The sequence below is a fragment of the Petaurus breviceps genome, unplaced genomic scaffold, assembly GCF_028583685.1.
Source record: "Petaurus breviceps papuanus isolate PSGF00001 unplaced genomic scaffold, PetGlider_PUasm1.0 90849, whole genome shotgun sequence".
NCBI lineage: Eukaryota > Metazoa > Chordata > Mammalia > Diprotodontia > Petauridae > Petaurus > Petaurus breviceps.
Genome location: NW_027187361.1, coordinates 20,316,400 through 20,335,260, shown reverse-complemented (window position 1 = coordinate 20,335,260; position 18,861 = coordinate 20,316,400). Strand labels below are relative to the sequence as shown.

At 34.1% G+C, this 18,861-nt stretch overlaps 1 protein-coding gene across 3 annotated transcripts in view; it reads left to right on the top strand.

Moving 5' to 3' along the window:
- Positions 1–18,861, top strand: part of GABRA5 (gamma-aminobutyric acid type A receptor subunit alpha5) — a 117,462-nt gene that overhangs the window by 59,333 nt on the left and 39,268 nt on the right. For all 3 annotated transcript variants that reach the window (XM_069072946.1, XM_069072945.1, XM_069072944.1), the window contains exon 6: positions 14,685–14,767. In XM_069072946.1, the coding sequence (XP_068929047.1) occupies positions 14,685–14,767 (83 nt within the window). The remainder of the gene's footprint in view (positions 1–14,684; positions 14,768–18,861) is intronic.

The following is an 18,861-nucleotide window of genomic DNA, read 5'->3' as shown; positions in this document are numbered from 1 at the left end:
CTTCCATGCTGTGATCCTTCTTGAGCTCCTTCATGGCCTGTAACCAATTTATATTTTTCTTAGAAGTTTTTGGTACAGGAGTTCTGACTTCCTTGTCTTCCTCCTCTTCCATGCTTTGACCCTTTTTGTACCCCCCAAATGAAGCTGAGGTTTGATTGATGTGTTTTCCTTACTTTTTCTGCTTGCTCATTTTGCCACTCAATTACTTGACTTTTGAGCTCTTTGCCATCATAGAACTCTGCTTCCAAAGAGGAGAGCTTTTTCCCAAATCTCTGGGATTTTCACAGCTGCTGGAACTATTAGTTGGGTGACCTCTATGAAGCCCCCAAAAGCTCTGACCCACTGGCCACACACCCCAGGACTTCCTCCCAAGACAGCAATCTGGATCCAAGATGGTTAAAGCAAGAGTGATTACCCTCTTAATGGTCCCTTGGTCTCCCTACAATCTGTAGGCCAGGAGCTCTGGAAGCAGCAACCAAGTGTCTCAATTCTAACACATCCCCTCTAGCATTTGTTTTGTTACTTTTCTGTCATGTTAGCCATAACAGGTGATAGGTGTGAGATGGTACCTCAGAGTTGTTTTAATTTCCATTTTTCTAATCAAGAGCAATTTATAGCGCTTTTCATTTGACTATTAATAACTTTGATTTCTTTTTCTGAAAACTGATTGTTCATATTGTTTGGTCATTTATCAATTGGGGAATGGCTCTTATTTTTGTAATTTGGCTTAGTTTCCTGTTTATTTGTGAACTGATTTGTTAGGTAATGAGGAAGCAAAACTATATTGGTTCAGCCTCCCTATGAATAATGTGATTTATTAGAGAAACTTGCTATGAAATTTCCCCCAGTTTCCTGTTTCCTTAAATTTTAGCTGTGTTCACTTAGTTTGTACTAATTGCATGCAACTTAAATTAACTATTTTACTTCCCGTATCATCTTAATCTTTTGTTTGTTCATAAGCTTTTCCCTTATTCATAGATCTGATATGTACATTTTTCCAAGTTCCCTTAATTTACTTATTTTATCATCCTTTATAACTAAATCATTTACAAATTTTGATCTTATCTTGGCATACAGTGTGAGATCTTAGTCTATGCCTAGATTCTGCCAAACTGCTTTTCAGTTTTCTCAGCACTTTTGTCAAATTCTGAGTTCTTACCCCAAAGCTTGGATCTTTGGGTTTATCTACACTAGATTACTACTGTCATTTATTACTGTGTATAATATACCTAAGCTATTCCACTAAGTCATCACTCTTTTATTTTTTTGGAGGGGGTAAAGCAGGGCAATTGGGGTTAAGTGACTTTCTCAAGGTCACACAGCTAGTAAGGGTTAAGTGTCTGAGGGCAGATTTGAACTCAGATCCTCCTGACCCAGGGCTGGTACTCTATTCACTGCACCACCTAGCTGCCCCTGTCATCACACTTTCTTGTCTAATACCAGATTGTTTTGATGATTACTGATTTATAATAAAGTTTCTAATATGGTACTACTAGGCCATCTTTGCTTTTTTTTTCATTGGTTCCCTTGAAATGCTAGACATGTGTTCTTCCAGATGAATTTCATTTTTGTTTTGTCTCAGTAAAATAATTCCTTGATAGTGTGATTGGTATGGCACTGAATATCAAGCTAATTTAGGTAGAATTGTCATTTTTATTCTATTGAACAATGACTATTTCTCCAGTTTTTTATATTTATCTATATTTGCATGACAATAGTTTAGTAATAGTGTCATATAATCCCTGGGTTTCTCTTGGCAGGTAGACACCCAAGTAGTTCATTTTGTTTGCAGCCATTTTAAATGGAATTTCCCTTTCTTTCTCTTACTGCTGAGTTTTATGAGTAATATATGAAATGTTGATGATTTGTGTGGGTTTGTTTTATATCATGCAACTTTGATAAAGATGCTATTTGTTTCAACTAGTTTTTTAGTTGATTTTCTAGGGTTCTTTAAGCATACCATCATATCACAAATAAACATCAACAAAGACAGAGCAGACAGAGTTCTGGGATGCCACAAGTATTCCCCATTTGACTCTGCCACCCCAAGAGTCCTCTTTTCAGCTCTTGCCATCTCTAGCCCTGGGGCTCTCCTTATATAGTTATTAGTTCCTCCCCAGGAGTTCACAAATTGTGGAGTTCACATGTTCTCTTTCTTAATAGATTGAAACAAGGTTAATTCAATATCTGAAACAAGATGTGAACTACTTCTATGCTTGCCATTACACATCTGCAAAGAGTGATAGTTTTGTTTCATCATTACCTATTTTTATTCCTCTAATTGCTTTTTCTTGCAATATTGCTATAGCTAGAATTTCTAGTACCATATTAAATAATAGTGGTGATAATGGACATCCTTGCTTTATCCCTGATATACTGGTAAGCCTTCAAGCTTGTCACTGCTACAGATAGCTTTAAATAGATACTACCTATCATTTTAAGAAAGACTCCCATTGATCCTTATGGTTCTACTGTTTTAAATAGGAATAGGTGTTGTATTTTGTCAAAGGCTTTTTCCATGTCTGTTGACATAATCATATGATTTTTGTTGTTTTGGTTATTCATATGTCCATATATGCTAAAAATTTTACTAATGTTGAACTAGCCCCCATGGTCATAGTGTATGATCATTATGAAATAGTTCTGTAATCTCCTTCCTAGTGTTTTATTTAATTTTTTGCCTTTATAGTAATTAAGGAAATTGATCTATAGGAGGGGTGGGGAATTTGAGGCCTTGAGGTCACTTGCCCTTTGATGGCTCAGGTTCCCCACTGCTTGTTTATAATGTTCTTTCTCTTTTTTTCTCCTCACTGCTTCAGTTATCAAAACATTATTTTTATCAGAAAATGAATTTCTAGTACTCCTTGTTTACCTATTTTTTTTCAAATAATTTCTACTGCAAATCCATTTGGTCCAGGGATTGTTTTTTATGGAGCTCATTGAGGCCTTGTTTAATTTCTTTTTCAAGGTAGGGTAATCTCAGTATTCTATTTCCTTTTCTGTCACTCTAGGAAGTTTATATTTTTTTATTCACTCATGTCACTTGAATTCCCAGGTTTACTGGCATGTAATTGGGCAAAATAACTAATTGCTTTAATTTCATCTTCATTAGTGGTTGCATCCACCCTTTTCATTTTTGATACTAGTAATTTCTTTTCTTTCTTTGTTTTAAAATAAAATTAACCAACGGTCTGGTTTGTGTGCGTGTGGGTCTGTGTCTGTGTCTGTGTGTGTGTGAGCTGAGAAAAAGGCATACACCTTTCAATTTCCATTCTGTATTCTCCAGAGGCCTATCACAATTAACTTTTTTTCTAAGATTCAATTCATCTTCTTGAATACTTTCTTATTTATTTTATGATTAGATTTATCAAATTCTTAGTGAAAAAAGTTAAAATCTTCCATTACTATAGTTTTTTAAAATTTCCTCCTATAATTTATAAACTTTTCTTTTAAGAATTTGAATGCTATGCCATTTTATGCATTTACATTTTGTACCCAATATTACTTCATTATCTATCATGCCTTTTTAGCAAGATGTAGTTTCTCTATTTATCCTATTTAACTAGATTTATCTTTGCTTTTGAATTGTCTGAGATCATGACTACTACTTCTGCTCCCTCCCCCCCCCCCCCGCCGCCCTTTTTCAGCCAAAGTATAATGACTTCCGCTCAAAGCCCTTATTTTAACTCTTGTGTGTGTCTCTCTGGTACAAGTGTGTTTTTTGTATACAACAATATATGAATTCTGGTTTCTAATCTGTTCTATCATTTGCTTCCATTTTATGGGTGAGTTCATTCTACTCACATTATGATTACTAATTGTGCCCTTCTCTCCATCATATTTTCTTCTGTTTATACTCTCCTGTTAATGCCAGTTTTGCTTCTAACCACTGCCGTTTTTATCTACCTTGCCTTTTAACACCCTCATCTTCCTCTTATCCCCTTCTCTCCTGTCCCTTGCCATTCCCCCCACTTCACTGTTTGGTAAGAAGATTTCTATTATCAACTGAGTATGTACATATATGTGTATGTATGTGTGTATATGTATGTTCCTGCTTTGAACCAATTTATATGTGAATGAGGTTAAAGTATTGTCTGCCCTGACTCTACCATTTTAGCCTCTACTTAAAAGCTCTTGTTTGCATTCCTCTTTTATGTGAGATAGCTTTCTCCATTCTTCCTGTCCCTTCGCCCTTCTCCCAGGGCATCCCTCTTTTCACCTCTCCATTTTTTATATCATTCCAATGCAATTAAACTCACTCACTTCTGTGCCTTCTTTCTATGTAGAATCCTTCCAGTTGCCTTAATAATGATGAAGTGATTAGAAGTTTCATGTATCATGTTCCCATGAAGAAAAGTAAACAGGTTAGCCTTATTGAGGCCCTTATGATTTCTATTTCTTCTTTACTTTTTTATGCTTCTCTTGAGACCTATTTTTTGGAACCAAATTTTCTATTCAGCTCTGTTTTTCTTTTCATCCAGAATGCTTGAAACTCCTCTATTTCATTAAATATTCATTTTTCCTGGGTAGGTTATTCTTGGTTATAATCCCAGATCTTTTGCTTCCAAGAATGTCATATTCCAAGCCCTTTTCCCCTTTCATGTGACAGCTGCTATATCCTGTGTGAATCTCACTATGGCTCCATGAAATTTGAATGGTTTCTTTTTGGCTGCTTGAAGTATTTTCTCTTTGATTTTGGAGTTCTGAACCTTGGCTATAATATTTCTGGAAATTTTATTTTAAGAACTTTTTCATAAGGTGTTCAGTATAGTATATCAGCATGGTTCTTCTTGATAATTTCTTAAAATATGCTGTCTAGTGCCTTTTTTTGATCTTGGCTTTCAGGTAGTCTGATAATTCTTAAATTGTTTCTCCTTGATTAATTTCCAGGTCAGTTGTTTTTCCAAAGAGATATTTCACATTTCCTTCCATTTTTAATTCCTTTGACATTGTTTTATTGTTTCTTGAGATATCCTAGAATCATTAGTTTTTATTTGTTCAATTCTAGTTTTTAAGGATTTTTTTTTCTTTGATGGGCTCTTGGCTCTTTTATATTTTTTTTCATTTGGTCAATTCTGCTTTTTAAAGAGTAATTTACTTTAGTATATTCTATGCCTCTTTTACCAAGCTGTTAATTATCTCTTCATAATTTTTTTTCTTTCTTCTCATTTCCTTACATGATTTTTCCCCTATCATACTTATTTTATTATGAAAAAATTTAGCTCTTCTAGGAATTCTTATTATGCTTGTGTCCAATTCCCTTTTTTCTTTCTTTGAGGTTTTGCTTGTAGTTGTTTTGACTTCATTGTCTTCTTCTGAGTTTGTATCTTGATCTTCCCTGTCACCATAGTAGCTTTTAATGGTAAGGGTTTTTGTTTGTTTGTTTGGTTGATTGTTGTTTTTGCTCATTTTCAACCCTATCTCTTGATTTTGAACTTTATGTTCAATTTGGGTCCTGTTCCGATTTTGGAGTTGGTGTTATGGAGTTGGACTGTATCAAGCTTCAGGCTTTTTTGAACTGCTGTTTTCAGAGCTATTTCTGGGGGTTTAGAATTTTTTGGTCCTCTCAAGGTTGTATGATCTGGACAGATGTATGGTCACTGCTCTCCTTGTCTGCACTCTGATCCTTACCTAGGAAGGGCCCCTTAATCTTTGGAATTGCAATCAATGATGCTCCTCCAGGACTCTGTTCCCAAGGGAACAGAAACATGGCTGTTTCTCAGGATAACTGACCTCTTGGGACTAGAAATAATACTGTTTCTCAGGGTCCCTGATCCCTTGTGGGCAAAAGCAATATTACCTCCCAGGACTTCTTCCCCCTCTTGACTGAAAGAGCTCCTCTTCACCTTGAACTATGACTCAGAAGTGGATATACATGTGTAGCAGCAAGCACCCCAAGCGTCCTCAGGGTTTGCTGCCCATACAGGTTCTTGGATCTGCTTTGATAAAGGAAAGCAACTCAAAATGGGTTAACAAGGTTATTTTAATCAGTCAAACATGTATTGTTTACTAGTTCAGGGGAAAAAGGTTAGCACCCTGAACTTCAGAATAAACAGACAGAATTATCAAGACAGAAACAGATCAAGTAGACAGCTTTCCAAACTGTCCAAGCATTACATCCATACCAAATCAACATCTGGCTTTCAACATCTGGGTTTTTCAAAGCCGGGGGGGGACTCTGGACAACGGTTTCCCAGAATACATATCAAATCACAGAACACTTCTCAAAGTGAGCCCCCAAAACAAAGCCTCACATCAGGGCTTATATAGCCTTCTCCTGGCTCAGATAATGTAACAACCTTATTGACCCACTGGCCAACCAAAAAGTATCTACTGAAAAACAAGCCTCCCACCCCAGGCTTCAGGTGCACTTTAGCCTAGGGGCAGGGAAGATCTTACAAATTTGCATTCCCATTACAATATGATGGGGTAGGGAAACAACATCTGGTACTGCATCAATTACCACCACAGTGATTTCCTATTATTTATTACCTTCTGAACAGTTCCCAAGTCTCCTTTTCATTTCTGGCTTGAAAGTAACTAAAGCTGATGTTTGAGAAATGGTCCCACCCTTTCTATTTCATCCACATGGACTTTGGGTCATCCTCCAGCCTTATGTCATAGCTTTCTCTTTCAACGTCCCTAAATTGTCTTAGGCTTAAAGAATTTCCTGCAGGTCTTTTGCTAGCTCTTCCACTCCAGAATTTCATTTGAGGCATTATTTTAAAGTTGTCTGGAGGGGAATTTTGACATATCTCAGCAGAGTGCTTTCTCTACCCTACAATCTTGGCTCTGGCCCAGGAAACCCATCTGTTCTTTCTCTTAATCCATCTTCACATTGTTGGCAAAATAATTTTCATGGCCAGTTTAGTACTTAATAAAGCCCAGTAATATCCTATCAAATCCAAGATCAAATATTATTTTATCTTTATTTCATCCCTTTAAAATTTATATTGTGTATAACTTTTATGGTGTATGTAATTTATAGTATAACAGAATATTTGTATAATTTATAAATGAGTAATTAAATGCATTAGGAGTACAAACACTTTTTTTTACTGATAAAAGTGTAATTAAAACATTTCAAGACAACTGCCCAATCATGCATCTGATTCACATACCTACATTTATACATCTATGTTAAATATATTTGCGTATAACTATATAAACACATACATGTATATCCACATCCACACATGTATATACATATATCTTTGTCTATGAAAAAGTGTCATGACAATTTAAAATGAATCATATATATATATACATATATATATATATATATTTAAGCAATCAGGGTTAAGTAACTTCCTCACGGCTACATGGCCAGTTATTTCTGGGGGTGGTGCTGAGTATCTGAGCCCAGATTTGATCCCCAGGTCATCCTGACACTGGAGCCAGTGCTCTTACTCGCTGAGCCACCTGGCCGCCCCTAAGCAATAGGGGTTAAGTAACTTGCTCAAGGTTATGCGGCCAGGTGTTTCTGGGTGAATGCTAAGTGTCTGAGCCCGTGATTCGATCCCCAGGTCATCCTGACAGGGGAGCCAGTGCTCTTACTCGCTATGCTACCTGGCCGCCCCAAATGAATCATATATAAATATATATTCATGATATAGTTTTCTGTCATCTGAAATAATCTTAATACCATATTGAACCTATATCATTGTGTTCTTTCTGTGAGTGTGTTCTGTTAAGAAATTTGCCTAATAGACTAAATAGGAAATATGTTACTGAATTATTAGTAATCCTTCTTTGTAAACTCATTTTAATGCAAATGAAAATTAAAAATATTTTTTTCATAAAACCCATCATTTATAGGTGAAAGTGTTATTCTACAAAATAAATATTAGACAATGAATCAGGATAGGTTAGTCTTAGTTTTGCCACTAAAACTAATGCCTTTAACTCCACATGCTATCAATTATCTAATTTTATCTCTTGAACATCCCTGAGAGGGAAACAGCTATTATTATCTCTATTTTACAGGGGGTAAAACACAATGATTTTAGGCTACCTGCCAGAGGCCATATAACATCAGAGCTATGTCTATGGCTCAGGTTTCCTGTGTCCCAAATGGAGTGTTCCCTCCACAAGATTACTTTTCCCCTTAGCAGAAATAAAACCATGTAATGGTTTCAGAGATGAGGAAATAATTTCTCCACCACTTGCACCTTTAAATCCTCACCAAAGTAATTAACAATAACCAATGCGGTGGCCTTTAAGATTTTTTAGAACTCTACTCACCCAAAAAGAAAAATTGACTGCCATTCAAAAAATGATAGCACATATGTGCAGTAAAAACAGCTTAATATCATAGTAGGAAATGGAAATGACAATGAGATATTTGTATTCATGTCTTCATGTAGTGCTTTGCTCACTTTTCTTCAATAAGGGAGTTCAATTGTATAAAACTGAGTTTTTTCTGGTATTAATTTTTGCCATTTAAAAGGGACCCACCATGAATTTTTTTTTAAAAATCCTAAAAACTACATTTCCCACAGCAATATGATGAACATATTCAGATTAGATGTCCTTAAATATAAGGGCCCATTCAGAAAAAGAAATGAGGAAAATGTCTTTTTGAATTGATGAAATATTAATTCTACAATGAGAATTAGAGAAAGATGAGAGAATTTGCTTCATATTTTTTTTTATATGACAGGACTTTGAGAAACAAATACTGGCTGTCACAAAAATGTTAATTCAGTTTTAAGCTATTAAGAACTGAAACTGTATATACCATTATTTCCTTTTTTAATGCATTTTTCCATATAAGGATCATTGTTTGTTATTATATGAGACTGAATTATATGGCTTCCCCACAATTCCCACCCCTTGTTTTGCTAATAGCAATCAGATTTATTAATACTACTTGTCAGGTACTAATTAAGACGTTGATTAGACTGGGATTTGAAACTCTTTTCCCTTTTTAATACTCAACCAGCTCTTTATTTGCCCATCCCCAATACACCTATTATCAGGTTATGCCTCTATTTCTTGTTAGGCAGGTTTAGAAAACAGATTACCAAAGATGAAGTCAATATATATGAAGTATTATTTCCCATATATGCCACTCATTGCTAGATACTACATCAGAAAATAGGAAATAGGAAAATCATCTATGACACCTCTTAGAGAGACCTTAGTACCTCTGCCATCAATGATTTTAAGTACCATAGTATTTCCGTACTACTTAATAGCTAGTCCTAAAATATGTACAATAAACCGCCACATTTTATAGGAGACCAGTAGTTCATCATTTGTAATTATGCCTATGACAAAGAAAGCAAATGAAATGCTATGAAAAAAACAGTGTTGGGATGGGATGTCACACATTCTAACTTTTACTTGTGCAACTTCTTTTTTTTTTTTGGTCTTTTATTTTGGGAGGGGGAAAGGCAGGTCAATTCTGTTTAAGTGACTTACCCAAGGTCCCACAGCTAGTCAGTGTTAAGTGTCTGAAGATGGATTTGAACATAGGTCCTCCTGACTCCACGGCTGATTCTCTACCCACTGTGCAACCTAGCTGCCCCTAGTTGTATCAATTCTTAAGGTAACAAATAGTCCTTAAATTTTTCCTTCCTCCTCTCTCTCTGCTTCTTCCTTTTCCAACTGTTCCTCATACTACTCCAATTGTTCTTCCTGGTTCTTCCCCTTGTCATTTCTCTTATTTTTCTAACTCCTTTATTTGTGGGATGTTACCTATTCCAAGTCAGCTACAGAATGCTGGTCTTAGAGTATGAAAGACTTGAGTTCATATCCTGTTTTACAATAGCTGTGTGACCCTGAGTAAGTCACATTTTCCATGTCTCAGTTTCATTATCTGCAAAATAGAGAGAATAATAATAAGCATCTATCTCACTGGGTAATGTTACAAGATGCAAATGAGATAATATGTGAAAAAACGTTATAAATATGAAAGCATTTTATGAATGTTAGCTATCATTATTATTTCAAGATTCAAGGGTATCACTAGTTCTGAGAAAAAGTGCGAAAACACTGTTCAGGAAACTTGGTTTCCAACTCCAGTTACACCATTTCTTTACTATGCAACCATGAATGTTACTAAGTCTTTCTGATTTTCAGCTTTCCTGCTTGTAAAATGCTGATAATAAAATTTATACTTTTTACTTCTTGGAGTTTTGAGAAAACACTTTGTAAATCTGAAGGTACTTAATAAAAGGGCCATGATTATAAAGGTGCTTAAAATTGTGCTGGATGCCTCCTTCCATTATAATTTGGTTTAAAAAAACTCCCTCCTGAGCCTTTCATTTTTTAGACTTATCCATCTTGGTTTAAAAAAAAACCTGTCTCATCAAGAAGCACTCTGCCCCTTATACAAAAGTCTACCTTCCATGGGTAAATTGGTGAGTCTAAGTGGTATAAGGGAAAGAGCGTTGGACCTGAAGTCAGGAAGACCTGAATTTATGTACGGTCTCAGATACCACTAGGTGTATGACGGGGGAGATCATTTCATTTTTTTGCCTGTTTCCTCACGTATAAAATGTAAAGCAACAACAAGCCCTGGTTATTGTGAGAACAAAATGAAATAATATTTGTAAAGTACTTACCATAATGCCTGTTACATTGCATATACTTAATAAATGTTTGTTTCCTTCCTATATGTTTGTCACAATGGAAATAGTACTAGTTTACATTGTGAACTTGGAGAACCTTATAGTCTTTGATATGGTTTGATATACATAATTACCTCCTCACAAAACAGAGTGAAGAAGGCAGTTACTACTACCACCACCATCCTTTTGATGAATAGGAGTATTGAGACATATACATGTCATATGTTTTCTTTAAAAGACTTGTAGGTATATTCTGTTTCTAGTTCCATTAGAGTAGTGATTAGCAGAAAGAGTCAATGTCTAATTCTTAATCCAGGATTCATTCACTGCACTATGTAACTTGTAGCAGCAGTAGACCATTTCCTCAGAGTTTCAGTTATTCTGCCCTGCTGCATTATATTCAAATGTTCCTTCCTCCATATTAGAAATAATTAAACGTTTTCACAGAAAAAAAAACAATGGAAATAGACTAAGAAGCAAAACTGCCCAAAGGGAAAAACACTTAGAGGAAATATTACTGATTACTATGTCCAAGACAAAAAAATATGGAACCTAGAGCCACTTTCCAATAGATAACTGATCAAAACCTATCAATAAAGGTTTCAAAGAATTGCAAAATAAAAACTACCATTTGAAAAATGATCAAAATAATTAATAGTAAGTGAAACACAAATTAAATAACTCCAATTACACAACCTGGAAAGAGTCAATGTTGGCAAAACAATGGTAAAATAGGCACTATCTATGACACTGTAAATTGGCCCAATTTTCTCTATAGAAATTGAAAATATACAAGAAATTTTCTAAATTCAAGTAGAGATGATTTCATTCAATGTATTTTTATTCCCAATGACCAGAATAGTGCCTCAATCATACTTAATAAAAATGTGTTGATTGATTGATTGTCTAAATAATTAATATCCTTTGATCAGATAATCCAACTACTAGGTTTTTGTGGCAAAGGCATAAAACAGAAAAAAATAATTCAAATATATACCAACATATTCAGAACCACACTCTTTATTCTTTAAAAGAATTGAAAAAAATAAATCCCCACAATTGGGGAATGATTAAAAAAAAACTGTGGTAAGTTAATGTCATGGAATATTGTTGTATGGTGAGAGGGTCATAAATAGAGGAATTCAGACAATTATAGGGAGATTTGTACAAACTTATGCAGATTAAAATAAAAAATAGAATATGTATATATACATATATATACATATGTAAACATGCATATATACATATATGGGCTATAGCAATGTGAATGTAAATACCATGAAAAGGAAGTCAAATGATAAAAAGGATTCTCTAGAACAGAAAACGATACATTTCTCCTTTCTAGCCAAAAGCTAAAACAAACAAAACAACAAACAAAACCCCAAGGAACTCATAGGACAGAATAGAAGCAGCATTATTTTTTTTAAGTCACTATTTTCCTTTAATTGTTTTCTTTCAGAAGAGTGTTCATTTTGGAAGGAGTAGAATGTTTTGGTTGGATTTTTCTTTTAGAGATGATTATGATGTAAAAAAAATAGCAGTGATTAAAAAAACCAGAATATATATGTGTATATATACACACACACATATATGTATATGCATAGGGCTGATCATATATTAACTCTCCAAGTGTTTGAACTCTGTTTTAACTTCATAAAGTAAAAACATTTGGTTATGATAAAGTCATGAAATGCAAATATCAAAGGTTCTGTGTCAGCAGTAAATTGCTTATTTGGCATATATACAACATATTCACATTTAGACACAAGAATCTAACTTGGAATGAACAATTGGAGAATCCGCCCTGTGGCAAAACTTAAGCTACAGTTAGAATTCTACCATCTATTTAATTCAAAACTTCTACTGTAAACTTATTACATTTAATTTCCTTTGCTTTTTAAAACTAAGGGAAGGACATTTAAAGATATGTGAAATAACTTAATAATTTTTTAAAGAAGTTCCATATATAGAACTCCATGGAGGCATCATATGATGCAAATTTATATTGGCAACTCAATTACAATGACAATTTGCTGGACCATGATCTACCCCAGTATAGCATTTGGTAGGTTAGATGGGAAAAGAAAATTTATTAAGGAAGAATCAAAAGAGCAGGTTGAAATATGACCTTTGTCAATGATATCTGATAAAGATTTGCTATCCCAAATATGTAAGCAACAAACAGAAAAATGTTAAGACCAAAAACCAAGTCATTGCCCAACAGAGAAGTGGTCAAAAATTATGAACAATTCTCAAAATAATGGAAAATTGTTGATAATCATAAACCAAGTGTTTCAATGCAACTAATAATATTATTAATGCAAATAAAAATAACCTTAAGATATTTCCGTAGCCCTCAAAAGCTGACAAGATAACAAATATGGGAATAGTTAATATGAGAGAGCCTATGTAAAGACGGACACATAAATGTATAATTGGTGGAACTGTGAGCAGGTCCAACCATTCTGGGAAGGAGTTTGGAATTATGCTAATAAAGTGACTAAAACATATGTACCTGCTGATCCAGAGAAACCAGTGATAAAAGGAGAGGAACCATATGCACTAACATTTTTGTAGCAGGAACTAAGGTAGATGTCAATCTACTCTGAGATAGCTAAACAGACTATAGTGCAGGAATATTAATTGTGGTGTAGGAAACAATGAATCTGAGGCTTACAGGAAGGATGGGCAGACATATGAACTGCTCCAAAGTATAGCACAAATAACCAGGAAATAAATATAGAAAAAAAATTATAATACATTTAAAAAAATAGGAAAATCAAAACTGAATGTTACATAGTTATAATGATTAAACCTGGGTCCAAACAAGAGACATGAGAGGACATCTCAATCTCTCTGTGGTTTTATGGGGCAGTGATCTAAGTGTGTGGCATATCGTATTTACTATGGGACTTTTTTGATATATTGATTAATTTTGTTGGAGTGTTTTTTTTAATTTGTTATAAGGAGTGGCCTTTTAGAATGGGAAAGCAGGGTAACATACAAGGAAAAGTGTCTATGTTTGAAAACAGAAATAAGGACAAAAATTAATCTGACTTTTGTATTTGAATATGTGTATATGTATCTATTTATAATTGAACATATATCATATACATAGAAAATATTTTCAATTTTAAAAATACTAACATACATCAGATTGCATGCCAACATTGTGGGGAGAGGGGAGGGGGGGAATTTGGAATTCAAAAGCTTGGGGAAGTGAATGTTGTAAACTAAAAGTAAATTAATTAATTGATTGATTGATTAAAAAAAACCCACAAACTTATATACATTCATCTCTTTCCAAATAAAGTATCTTAGGCAATTTTGAGGTTGGTATGGTTTGAAGAAGCAATATGAGAAGTAAAGGTATCATAAATTACTTTTTAAATAATTGATATTTATGCCACATTTCACAAGTTAACATAGATAATCTCATTTAATCCTTCCAACAACACTGAGATTGTGTCAAGTCAATAAACATTTGATAAGCACACACTATATTTCAGGCACTATGCTAAGGGCTGGATGTGTAAAGAAATGCAAAAAACAATCTCTTTTGTCAAGGAGCTCAATCTAACAGGGATGGACAATATGTCAGACCTTATGTACAAAATGTTTTATAAAGTATCAATTGGAGATATTAGAGGGAAGACTCCAACATTAAGGTGGGCCAGGAAAGGTCTCTTATAGAAGGTAGAATTTGAGCAAGATCTTAAGGAATTCAGAGAAGCCCTAAGGAGGAAATTATGGAGAGGCAGGGGGGACAACCAGACAAAATGTACGAAGTATGATTATTATCATTCCATTTTACACATCACATTACTAAGGCTACGTGACATGGCCAAATTCACACCATTATTTGATATTACCAGTGCAAATCAGATCTTCTGACACTAATTTCTCAGCTTCACGAGACTTCTAACTATATGAAGCATTACTACCAAGCCATTTGGAAAATCTTGGGTAAAAGTTATTATTGTAGAAGTTGTGAATGAGTGAAGATATTGAACATTAATTAGAACACTTCAAAAAACCAAAGAAAACAATTCCTAATCACTTTCTCACAATCCAATAAAGTTATTTCCCCCCTTTTTTGTTTTTTAGATTGACCATCTCTGCTGAATGTCCCATGCAACTTGAAGACTTCCCAATGGATGCACATGCTTGTCCTCTGAAATTTGGAAGTTGTAAGTTGTTTTTGCAAGTATGAACTATGGCTATAAATTCAGTGAGATTCCTAAATCATTTTAGGTGGACTTGATTTCCCCTGCTAAATATAGGGGAACGTTAATGAGAACACTCTCTAGCAAATACTTTCCTCACTCTTACCTTGCCCTTCACATGTTTGCAGTCTCATTTATTAATTTAAAAGACATTTGGCTGAGTGTCTTTAATGTGCAGGACTGTGTAATTTAAATCTGCCTAGTACTTGGCAAAATACTTTCATACAACCCTATGTTATAATCACCTAACAAGGAAGGTCTGGTAAATCATCCTCATATCATAGAAGATAACTGGTTGCATTCCAATTCAAATTCACAAGTGATGAATAACAGGACTGAGACCTGGAACGAGGTCTAAGTATTAGAAGTTCAATGTTTTTTTCCATTATGCCATGCTGCTTTTTAACATTTTAATACTAAAACAGAGAGAGGTCTATAACAGTTTGGACAAGCGCTGTGACATCTCTCCAAATCCAGAGGTCACCTCTTATTTCAGAATAATATAAGTACCTCCTGGGAATTTAGTTTTGTTTTGGTTGTTACTATTATCATTACTGTTACTACTATACACAGTAGTAAGACAAAGTAGGACACTGAGGGAGCTAACTTCAGAAACATCAGGGACCAAAACTGGTCTGCCTTACATTGAATTAAAAAATCCAGGTCATTCTTGGGATTGTCATTGCCTGCCTTGCATTTTCTATAGGCAACAAGACCTAGGTACCAGTATAGATTTTTGGGATTATCTCTTAGGGTTGAACCAGAATCTACATTTTTCAAATTTAGGCACCTTTTCAATGTCAACCAACATTTCTCAATGACTCAGTATATGTAATTTATCATGGTAGGTGCAGAGAAGGGGATGAAAAGATTGATTTATTAATTAAATTAACAAATGCATATTATCTATTTTATCTATATTATATATTACATATACTATATTATATAATATATAAATAATATGTTATATCACATATAATATGTATTACATATAATGTAATATGTTACACATATTATATGTATATTATCTGTTCTATATCTATTACATTATATATAAGGGATAGGGACTTTATCTCCCTCTCTGTCTACCTATCTATCTGATTTTATTGCTATAAGGACTTTGTCTATGAGGAAACTCCTATCAACCAAGATTGGGATTTTCTCTTTAGTTCATAGCTTTAGTGAGCTGCCTTAGGACACTGAGAAGTTAAGTGATTTATCAAAGTTCACTCAGACCCAATTGGAGAGAGAGGCAAGGACTGAAACCAGGTCTTCCTTATTCTAAGGCCCACTTTCCAACCACTACACCACAGTACCATTTCTTAGGAATATAAAGATTTTATTGTTTTGTAGTTTATCAATCACTCAAGAGTTTATGTTCTGCCAGGAATAAGGGAAGGAGAAAATTCATAGGGCAGGTATGTATCTACATGTATAAAATAAGGTTAAGAGATTGGGAGGCAAAGGGAAGTGCCAAAGTTCTGTAAGACAATTTGAACAAGGAAAATAAAAACACTATTATCTAGGAACATACTTCATAAAGGAGATGTGCTTAAGTAGAGTCTTATCAGAATAGATTATGGGCAAAAACAGAATAAAAAACATAACCTGCTTAAATCAAATGGGAAGAAAACTTCACCAATAACTTTGAATGCAATGAGTAAGATATGTGTAAAATATAGGTCCAAATTAAATTCAGTGGGAAGTTTGAGGAAGAAAAAATCCCTTTACCTAGAGAGGGATCAGGAAAGGCTTCCTTTTTTTCTAACTAATTTCCTCTCTAGGCCTACCTTTTCCCTTCTCTAAGGCTTTCTTTGGTTTAGTTTCATTGCCACATTGTTGGCAAACTTGCCCTCATTTGGAAATGATCATAAGCTCACATCAGGTGGGCATGGTTAACTGTGAATGTTACAATAGCAATACTAATACTAATAACTTATTTTCCCTTAGGAACTGTTTTCTAAGTGTTTTACATATATGATCTCATTTTATCTTTAGAACAACTCTGATATAAGTAATATATGTGTTTTCCCCTGTTTTCTAGATGAGGAAACTAAGTTATAGAGAAATGAAATGTCTTGCCCATCAACAGATAGCTATGTATCAGAGATGGGATTTGAACAGTAATCTCCCCTCAATCCACATCCATGAGTATTTCTGGTACACCACGATTTAATATTCACTATATAAAAAGCGACCAGAGGATAATAATTTACTTATGTTCTTATTTTGTAATAAGTCAGGGGTATCCCCAAAATAGCCCTCTAATGTCTCAATAACTTAATTGTTGTATTCTATGGGTATAAAGAATGATACTCTATAACACTCATTGCTTTAATTCCTCTTTCATATTGCAAGTCAATTCTTGTCTTTAACCTTATTTTTTATGTTCAAAAGTTGAAAATATCTGTATTTACTTATAAAATAATGATTGAAGATATTACCACTTAACAAAGTTTTCCAAAGTAATTCACTCAAGTGTAACAGGTTTTTCCAATGGGCCCAAAGGTATCTATTTTATGATTAATAAGCTTATCTTAATATACAGGTCGGTGGGAAATTTCTTATGAGTTACAGAGAACATTTTAAATATAATTAAAGTTACAATGTGGTAAAGAAAATGCATTACTACTCACAATGAAAGTTACTTCAAAATAGTTCTGTTATCATTGTTAAATAATTCCCTGGAGACAAATTACTGTGTTTTTGTAGAGTCTCAAATCATAAAGTAAGGCATCAACACAACTATAAATACATCCTATATGTCCTGATCCCAAACCCAAAGCTCCCTCAATGATACCAGTAAATCTAACTATCTATTCTCTCTCTCTCTCTCTCTCTCTCTCTCTCTCTCTCTCTCTCTCTCTCTCTCTCTCTCTCTCTCTCTCTTTCTCTCTCATCTATCTATCTATCTATCTATCTGTCTATCTATTTATCTCTTTGTTTTGGGCATATTTTAGAAAAATTCAAATTCATTTAAACTAGAATTAGGTATATAACTTTTATGATATACAGTATCTATTTAATATTCAATAAAAGGAAATTAATTTGACCATAAAAGTTTTCTTTACATGCTGCATCTCATCCTTTACTCCATTCAACATTTAAAGATACCCTTCTAAACATTTCAGAAAAAATAGTATGATAAATTTAATTTTCATTTTGCTTTATGAAAAACCAAATAATCCCAATTGCTTGTATGATTATTACATTGGTTTTCTGTTTTAAAATGACTTGAGCAATCATCTAGTCTGACCTCTGTATTTTACAGATCAGACCACAGAGGAAGAGCGATATGAGCCGCCAAGCCGTAGTAGCCTCCTAGCCAGGTTTCTTCTTTCTACACTTGAATCCCTCTGTAACTCATCCTTACTGCACAATCCCACTGAACTCTAACAGATATAACACAGAACCTTTAAATATACAGGACACAAAGTAAAGGAAAATCCAGGTACCCATACTGGGTATGGTCGATATAATAAACTTCTCTTTAAGATGGATATAGAGATAAGACTTTTTTTTCTTGCTCAAAACATAGTTTCTGGAATGAAGTGAAAATTGCTTGGCCAACAGATTAATTTTAAAGATAATCTAAGGATACTGTATGGCTATTTTAACATTCAAATCTCTTACTCAGAATATGGGCTACACTACTAAAATATAAATCTCTTATTTTATGAATTGAAATAATACATCTCCAAAATCCTCTGCACAATTTTATAGCTATCTATCTGCTAAGTACTTGATAGCAGCAAATAATAATTAAAAAATATATATTATTTTTGTTGTTCAATCACATTTGACTCTTTGTGACACCATTTGGAATTTTCTTGGCAAAGACACTGGAGTGGTTTGGCATTTCTTTCTCCAACTCATTTTACAAATGAGGAAACCAAGGTAACCAGGGTTAAAGGACTTGCCCAGGGTCACACAGATAGTAAGTGTCTGAGGCCAGATGTGAATTCAGGTCTTCCTGAGTCCAGACCCAGCACTATATCCACTGTGCCATCTATGTCTTAAACCAAAAGGTCTCATTTTTTTTTAAGATCTTACTATGG